A 9796-nucleotide genomic window follows, 5' to 3' on the forward strand; every position below is an offset into this window, starting at 1 on the left:
GGGGGGGACGGAGAGAGTATGCCTTAGATATAATGGCTATAACCGAAATGAGAGAGTATGCCTTAGATATAATGGCTATAACCGAAATGTAGTTGCAACTTGCGAGATGATGCAACAGCCTGTTAATTGAATGACAAGATGCAGAGAAATCGGGCAAAAAGGCACACATCAGCACACTCGAGATGATAGTACTAAAGAAGGAAGACGTATATGTGAATCCGTCTTCGATCATGTGAAACCGGAAGCCCAAAAGGCACACATCAAACCATTTTCAAAGATGGAACTGATTGTTTATGTCGACAAATCCTTCGCACAATTTATAACAGTTGACAAATCCTTAGCTCAATTTAGGCATCACATAGTTCGTTCAAGAGCAGCATTCCTCATCTTACCCAATAAGTTATGTTCACGGAACAGGAGCAATTATTAGCAGGTAAAACAAGGAGCATCGCCTCGTCAGGTGCAACACCAACACCAGAACCGGAGCTACCAATGTCCCAAGCAATTAGAGCATTCACTTCCCTTCAAGTTGTACCAATTGCCACATGACGACAATAGTCTTTGATTAATCAAAACCAATGAATCGAATATACAATTTCAGCATATTCTAGCAAACAATGTAACATTAATGAATCGAATAAGTAGCCGACACAAACAATGGCAACATTCAGTTCAAGGGCCACATTTCCTCGGGGAGCAAAGCATATAGCACACAACTCCACGGTAAGATAGTAATAGCATACGCAGCCACAAACTTATTGGACGATCTTGAAAGGCATGGTTATTGCAAAAAGGATCTTCTTGGTTCTCTCACTGGTTGAGATCAAAATCAATAACACGCACAAACTCTATGCAAGTCATTCACTTGGAAAATCAGGTATGTCACAGGCACCGGGCATGCTCGCCCAGGGGTCCTCAAGGTCATGTTCATCGCCTTGACCTGCAGCAGCTAGATTGGTCTCATCAGAAAGACCCCCATGACCGAAAGCGTCATCTGCATCTTTGGCAAACTGCTCATTTGAGGGCGGCAATTCTTCGTTAAACTGGCAATAAACTGGCAAATTCGGTTCTAGTGATACATCGTGCCTCCAGAAAGTAGGGTCCACCAAGGGTGGAGGTTGGCTGTCAAGGAATAGGCTGCTTGCATTATTGTTGATGCCAACAAAAGCATGACAACCTGAAAAGACTAACAGTAAGTTTTATGTGATATTGTTCATGTTAAAATAAGAGTGAGTACACTTACTGTTCTCGAGGAGATCATCACCAATGATTGGAAAGGAAGAACTCAGAGAGAAAGCATTCGATTGAATCACTTGATTGCATTGAACACGAGGAAAACAAGCATCAAAAGATCCTTGGGAATTTGCAAGTTCCCCTTGTCCATGTCCTCCATGAACCAATGCATCCAGCAGACCATTGTTGTTTGGAGAGAGATATTCTGATCTCAGGGAGCCAAAGTCAACCTGGTCAATAGGATGTCCTAAGGGGTCGTGATATGACCATGCATTATTATTGTTAAAGTCATAGTTGGGATATTGGAGTGAAGGGAGCTCTACATTCATGGGCCTCTGTATGGTCCCAGAAGTAGAGAAGTTGCCATCAAGAATTGGATGTCCACTGACAATGGCACTACCAAAAGGTACTGACTGATCTTGTGTGGCAATGGCACTACCAAATGGACTTGTGGCATCAACTGGAAGAGAATTTGGAGTCACACAATTTGGCCGAATATAATTTTCTGGTCTACTATAGTCTAAATTATCGAAAAAAACCTCTTTGTAACTTTGACCATTTCCCTGTAAAACCTCATTTGTTCGTTTCTTGGCACGTGATTCATCAGGGCTTTCACAGTTCATCACTTCCAGATCTGTCAACTTAAAATGATTAAACTCCTTCGGATATAGAGGTTCACCAGTTCTCTGAATTCTCTTACATCTAGTGTTCCAGAAGTTCTTGATTTCATTATCTGTGCGGCCTGGCAACTGCAATAACAACAACAGAAGTTCAGATATGCAAGTTAACATATGATCTAATAGGATTTTTCTAGGCAATTAGACTAAAGAACCTTAAGGCATTAGCCTAATAAGCATTTGCATTGTACCTCAGATGTTAGAATGGCAAATATAGCAAGATGTATCATGGTGTTGCAATAGTTGGAGAGGATTTAAACATACCTAACGAAACAGTGAATGATATTGTCTTTACATAAATGAAAATATGATGAAGTCCTATTCGATGAACAAAAACTCATAGGAATTTAGTAGGAGGCAGGAAAGGAACCCAATAAAAGTTTAAAAATATATATGACCATGTCAATGAATCCTCCCATAATAATTGCAGACCCTACCTTATCCTGTGGCCTAGATGTCAGCTTTTCCTGTTGCAGTTTAAAAGTTGACACTACTTATAACATGGCTCAGAAAACTAAGAATTGAAAATTAAATTCACATCTTTCGAGATTGTGTCTAGCTAGCGAGTCACAGTACATCCGCCTGCTTACAGTAACACAAGGGAAAAAGACAGTTCCATGTGTTAACTGACTGTATAGATTCAAGAAAATAGGTATTCTATTTTTTTCTAATTAGTGCAAGCTCTGAATGCTCAAACAAGCCGAGTTCCTTCTCTACAGAAGAGGAATAACAGTAAAATATATATCTAGTTTCTTTTCTGCAGTGCAGCACTGCAAGCACGTGTGCCCCATGGCACCACAACGCACTAAAGAAAAAGTATGCCCGGCAACCATTCTCTATTTAAGTCCTTAGCAACTAACGATATTAAGACAATTAAATTGAATAAAATAAAGTCTGTCACCAATATACATAAGAAAGAACTATTTAATGTCCACTGATTATATCCAGACACTAGCAAATAGTATATATGGAGAAGACTGCACTAGACAAACTGTTAGCTGGCTTTAATCTAGAGACAATATTTTCCTCTAATCCAATACACCAATGCATCTAAATATCAGATACATGATTGCAATATGCCGTTTGGTTTTCTACGGATACTCGACTGCTATTCTCGGGACCACACCTCGAGAGCTATTCTACGGATACATGATTAATAGATTATATACTGCTTGATTAATAGATTATATCCAGAGCAAGGGTCTCGACCTCGCCGACCTCATCTGGTTGTCAGGTAAACTATTCACTCTTCCATTAATTTCAGTATTTCACCATCCATTTCAGAGTTCAGACTTCACCATCAATATTAGTTGCAGTTTCACCTGATGACAGTATCGTTTCTGAAAAGAAAAGTAAAACCATTCACTTAAGCTAATGAATGGTTAACTTGACACAAACGGCAGCCAAAGATCGATTTTCACGTTATATCCTAATTAAGTCGATTGATTACTAGCTAGTCTTCAGGATAGAACTCAGATTTGGTGTTATATCTAGCTTGATCTAGCTAGCTACGTGGTGTTTGCAAATGCGTAGTACAAACCACCAACAAATAGTGAATTAGTGATGTGATATCGTGATGCAATATGGAGAAAACGATTGTTAACTTTTGCAAATTCTTTATGTGTTCAGTCCGCAACTAGGACACACTCTCACTCTCACTCACTCAGGCACTCACATCACACCAGTAATGCTGTCCCTAAAGATTCAGAAGATGAAAGATATATAGCCTCGATCACACCGATTTTCATGTAGTAACAATACTAACAAACAATGATCCTAATAGGAACCTAGAACAGTGACTACAGTCTACAGATGCCGAATTTCTATCCATTATCTACAAAATTCTCGAGCCACGACAATCCAGAATTGAACAGACAGCTTACGTCCAACATGGAGGATTGGGTCTACTTAATTCATAGAAGGCCAAAGCTTAGCTGAATTTTGTTCACGGGTATCGCATCAAATCAAAGTTAAAAAACAGTTTAGATACGCTGTTTGGTTTTCTACGGATACTCGACTGACAATATGCCGTTTGTTCTGATTATAAACTAAACAATTTATATTAATCAAGCAGTATATCATGCTTCTAGATAGGTAGTATATATACGACTAAGTTGTAACTTGCAAAGGTTTTGCAGCCAATGGAGGCCAGTGTCCAGGTAGGCAGCCATGAGGCTCTGCCCCTGCTTATGTAAAGCCACTACAAGCAAGAAGATTTAAAGGATAATTGGTCTGAATCAATTTTCTTTCGATTTGTTGGAGGACCAAATACTATTTCAGACAAGACTAACAACAATTGTAAAAGAACGACTTACTTTGTTATTCTCTGCAAACAAGGAATAATGGCAAAGCATTTGTCTACTCCTTTTAACAAGGCCATTTACAAGAGTGCAGCATGTCAAATGTGTCTGCACCATGGCACTACGCCACACTCAGAAAAAAGTATGCCCAGTGGCCATTCTCTATTTAAATCAAGTTGGAGCCAATTAAATGAATAAAATAAAGTCTTTCGCCAATACAGAAGAAAATACTGGTTGATGTACTCTGAATACATCTATCTACGAGCAAGTGGTATATTTGCGGCCCCTATATTTGGAGTGGACAGCATGCATTCTCCCCACTAGGCAAACTGTTGGTAGGCTTTAATTTAGGTGGTTAAATATTTTTGCTCTAATCCAACTAATACACCAATGCACCTAAATATTAAGCATGCTACTAATCTAAACTAACAATGAACGGAGTATCAATGCACAAGCTAGCAAAACCAAGGAACCATGAAAGAGTAGGAGGAGGAGCACACTTACAGAGTTTGCCATCTTAGCCCACTTGTTCCCCAGCCATAAATGGAGCTTGATGATCATCTCCTCCTCTTCCTTGCTGAAGGGCCCCTTCTTGAGGTCGGGCTTGAGGTGGTTCGCCCAGCGGAGGCGGCAGCTCTTGCCGCAGCGGTTCAGCCCCGCGTTCCTCTGCACCCGGTTCCAGTTCCCCTCGCCGTGCGCCTCCACGTACTCCCGCAGCCGCTTGTCCTCGTCGGGCGTCCACGGCCCCTTCTTCAGCGGAATCCTGCCACGCACGCGCACACGGCCGCCGCCGCCGCGGCGACGAACCCCCGCCCTAGCCACACCGCCCTGCTCCTCTTCGCCGCCGCTGGCGTCACCCTCATCATCGCCGCCGTCGCCGTCTCCGTCTCCGTTCGGGTGCAGCATCGCCGGCGACTCCCCCTGCGAGCCCGCCAGCCTCGCCGCCTCCTCCTCCTCCTCCATCGGCGACGAACCCTCCATCCTCATCCTGCACGAGGAAAATCCAGTCAAATCCCCCCAACAATTCAACAAAAAAAAAATCAAAAACCAAAAACCAAATATCCAACGATCCAATCTCGCTCCACCCTAGCCCGAACTAATCCAACCAGCGGCGCGTGGATCTCCAGCGGGGGAGAGTGCTCACCGGCGTCGAGACGAGGTGGGCGGCGGCGGCGGCGGCGGCGGCGGCGGAGAGCGAAGTAGAGTAGTAGACTAGGCGGAGTAGGGAGGAGGAAGCAAGTAGTAGACGACCCCCGATGACGATGGCTCGTGTCCTGGGCCGGAATGGGCTGCCATCTCGAGGCGGCCCAACTAGGGTTTGCTTCGTTACTAAGGTTTATCATGTAATTTTTTTATAGGAAAAAAATATCAAACCCTCTTGTTTATTTTATCCATGGAAGAATTATTATATATCCATTCAGATAGGATAATGTTTTAAAAAAAGGATATATGTATTTAATATTAAATTCCATGGATGAAACGTGGAAAAGATATCTTAGTATTTAAAAGAAACAAAGGATATATATTCCGCGTGCTGAAATTAATGTTAGGTACGTTCTCTCATATTAAGGTTGTTTTGAATTGAAGCCAACACGTGTCCTACTGAATTTTTGGTAACTTCAATAGTTAGGAAAAAGCTAGATGTGTCAACATTTTCTTGCTAAATTCTTAATTATTAATATTGATGGGTCATGCTATGGGTGTATTTAGATTTTTATAACTTACATCTTGATGAAATTATTGTCAAAGGGGGAGAAATATACAAAATGCATACTTCTTGAAAAGGGGAGAATTGAAGTTCTAGACTCAGTGAGGAGTTGAGGTCCAGACGGTCAAGGATACCGGGTGACGAAGTTGGATACGAGATGGCATACGGTGGATGGATACCGTGTGGGTGAAATCTTTGCAACGGGCTTCACGAGGTGTGCGTGCAAGCGTCGGTGTTCGCGAAGGAAATTGGAAAGTAAGAGTATATGGTGCTACAGTACACGTGGTACTGTAGCATGCATATATGTGTGCCTACTATGAATTGCAGTAGCGTGGTGATGCATGTTGTGCTATGCATGTGTGTATGCGTACTGTGCAGCATGCAGCGGCTCGGCTTGGTGATGCAAGCAGGGCGTCGGCTGGCCTGGGCATGTGGCAAGGCAAGCCGAGTCTGACTCGGTGAATTTTCTGTGGCCGGCTGTGGCTGCAGGTTTCGGAGAGTTTGTGAGAATTACAATTTTTTAAGCAACTTTTGTACAAAAATTTTTTTACAAAAAATACACCGTTTAGCGGTTTGAAAAGTGTGCGCACGGAAAACGATCGAGAGGGGTTAGAAAAAGAGGGTGCCGAACACACCTCATTGTGCCAAGATGAAATATGACTATCAAAAGTTGATGGAGGGAGTACTTAATTAATTATGCACTGCATAATGCTCACATCCTAAAATCATGCACCAGCGCGCTTCACTGTACCACCAACCAGCAGGGCAGCCACCATTGGATGAAGGCATGAAGCACACACGTCCTATTTGATTCGATCCCCGAATTTTGCCTGGTTGCCAATTTGCGTGACAGTGGAACGCAACAGCGCAACTCGCTAGATAGCTGTACATCCATGTGCAAACGAATGAATTACTAACGATTATTATGTGCACAAGCAAACGTACGTGTAACACCCTTATATCGGAGCGGGCCAAAAAATTCAAATCAGCACTGAAAAGGTGGAACTAACTGCTGGCCCGCTACAAAAAATTTTAGAAAGGTATTTCGAATGGAAGTTTTTTTTACTGCTGATTATCGGTTAAAAAAATTGGTTAACTTGTAACGATGGGGTGACGTTTTTCATTTCGATAGTGGGTACCATACAGGGTTTGCCATTCGGATTGAGCACGATCCACCTGTGTAACCTTGGTTTACAGGACTGCATTGAGTGTTTCTTAGATTTAGTGGTGAACTTCCTGAAAACGATCATTTGTTTTGTCCGATGAAGCTTACATAAAATCTAGGATGCAATAATAAACCTCGCATTTGTGTTGTTTCCCGTGAAGCCATTCGAAACAGATTATCTGTTTGTCAAGCGGTGTGCACATTTATGGAAGTCTATGGATATATCACGGTAATGTCACAGCTTGTTGTTGATTCACATCCTTTTCTGCCAGTGGTATTCCTATAGTATTCATTTCTACAAATAAAATGGATTAAAAATAAATTTATTATGAGACGTAAGAAGTAAGTACATGAATAATTACTGAAAGCCCAAAGCGAAAGGGGGCAAATAAAAAAGGCATAATGCGTGCATATGCTTTTCAAATTTCAAGTAGTTTGAGGTTGGCGCATGCACGCACGTCGGCCGCTCGCTCGCTGCACCCTGCGTGCCGGCCCGCGAGGCGATCAGTCGAGTCAGGCTGCATTGCTGGCTGCTGCAACTTCAACACGACGCGCGCGCGACGGGATCGGAGACGGAGACGGCAGAGGCAAAGACCGCCGTGCGGCGCGGCGGCGCGCGGCATGCGGCGTACTCCCTCCGTCCAAGAAAAAGTTAGACCATAGATTTCCGTGTCCAACTTTAACTGTCTGTCTTATATAAACTTTTTTTATAATTCGTATTTTTATTGTTGTTAGATGATAAAATATGATTAATATTTTATGCGTAACTTGTCTTTTTAAATTTTTTTTATAAATTTTTCAAATAAGACGGACGGTCAAACGTTGGGCACGGAAATCAGGGTTTGTATTTTTTTTAGGACGGAGGAAGTAGTAGCCAAGATCTCGTCCGTCGTGTCCCTCTCCGCAAGGGCGACGTCCGTAGTCGCGCGGGCGCGCGCGTAGTACGTAGAGTATCGACGACTTGCGCATGCGCGTTGTTTCGGTCGGGCCAGGTTCGTGCCACCTGCAGGCTTGCAGCCCACAGCCACACATGGAGGGAGGCAACACGGGGGCGCGTACGCTTGTCGCAGATACCGCCCGGTGCGCACGCGCGTGCACGTGCGCCGGCCGTTGACTAGCTGGAAAAAAAAGGTTAAAAATATAGTAGTATTATTTTTCTTCTATGATTTTGCGTGGATATACCGGATTAACAATGTAATTACGCAATCCCTGAATCCCTAAAAAGAACGATACATTTTGAGAGCGTCCGATTAGTTAGTTAAAAAACCACGCGTGCGCGGCGGAGACGACCGACCGATCGATCGATCAACCTCAGCGACTCCTGCCGGCCACCTAGCTCGATCCGTCCGGAAAGCGAACGCGATCGATCAACGACGAAGCCGCGCGCGGCGCGCAGCAGCTAGCGGCTAGCTAGCGCGGCATGCACGCAGATGCAGGTGCGCTGCATCTCGCGCGGGGGGGGGGGGGGGGGGGGGGGGTTGAACGTACGTACGTACGCGCGGGGCTCGCGCGCGTCTCGCACGTCGCGATCGACGAGCTGCGCGGCGCTTTCATGTGCACGCGCGCGCGCCCGTAACGGCAACACGTTCGTGGACGAGCCGGGGTACATGCATGTAGGATCAGTGGCGGAGGCAGCGTGGGGGCTGGGGGGGTCTCCCCTACCCCCTAATAAATCATTAGAGCCCCTATTAAGACCCCTTAAAATTTAAATCCATATATCTATTGTAAGGGGGCTAAAATAGATTTTATCTAATAATGTTATAAGGCCCAAAGGCTGAGAAACCCCACTATAATTTTATCCTGGCTCCGCCACTGTGTAGGATCAGGATATATTGGCATGTAGCCTCGTAGGCTGAGGCAATTTTTGAGATGATAAATGTTAGATTATATAAACTTCTCTACCTTACCTCTATTTGGTATTGCCAATTTTTTTATAAGACTAGAGAAAATGCATGTGCGACGCAACGGGTGAAGGCTATTCTAATCTTATAATTATTATAAGGTTTAGTTCAGGTAAAACTCACCGTTAGAATTCGCTTGGATATATTATTTTAGAAAATCATGAGTTGTTATTAGGAGTCCAATCGTCTCAAGTTAGCATGCGAGTTTTTTTTAAGAGATTTCTATGCGACTCCTTTGGTATTTCTAAAATCGAACGAACTTAAAAACCGACTCATATACGGATGACGTACCAAAGTTCTGGCAAAAACATCTTCAGTTTTTATAATAGTAGAGATATAAATGGGAGAAGTTGTTCTGATATCGTGCAAAAAATAATTGTGTGAATTAATGTGCCATTTGGAAAATTGAGCCAATGTGGAATTAATATATGTGTATATATGGGTATTACCCAAATTTTGGTAAAATTGTTTGGCATATGTATATACTCCCTCTCCGTTTTATATTAGAAGTCATTTTGATATTTTACTACTAAATTTATAGAAAAAATTATCAACATCTAAAATACCAAATTTTAGATTCATTAAATCTATAATATGTTTGTTTTGGGTTGAAAATGCTACTAATTTTTATATAATCTTATTAGTTTGACTAAGAAAAAAAATCAAAGCTAAACTTTTATTCAGAAACAGAGGGAGTACAACTTTAGCAAATGTTTGACATTGACATGCTTTGATAGAGGAATAGCAGAACATTTTTTTTACCAGCACCAATAGTTTCGAAAATAAACCATTAACACCTTATCGATCGGAAA

At 42.8% G+C, this 9796-nt stretch overlaps 1 protein-coding gene across 1 annotated transcript; it reads right to left on the minus strand.

Annotated features, from left to right (window-relative positions):
• Positions 1 to 546: 546 nt before the first annotated feature.
• LOC4341475 (transcription factor GAMYB) lies at positions 547 to 5424 on the minus strand. Its single transcript, XM_015785637.3, has 4 exons — positions 5355 to 5424; positions 4715 to 5198; positions 1244 to 1982; positions 547 to 1177 (listed from the first exon to the last, which is right to left on the minus strand). Exons 2-4 carry the CDS (start codon positions 5195 to 5197, stop codon positions 858 to 860), a joined length of 1542 nt encoding a protein of 513 aa, XP_015641123.1. The 5' UTR covers position 5198; positions 5355 to 5424; the 3' UTR covers positions 547 to 857.
• Positions 5425 to 9796: the final 4372 nt, after the last annotated feature.

Source organism: Oryza sativa, chromosome 6 (assembly GCF_034140825.1).
Source record: "Oryza sativa Japonica Group chromosome 6, ASM3414082v1".
Classification (NCBI taxonomy): Eukaryota; Viridiplantae; Streptophyta; class Magnoliopsida; order Poales; family Poaceae; genus Oryza; species Oryza sativa.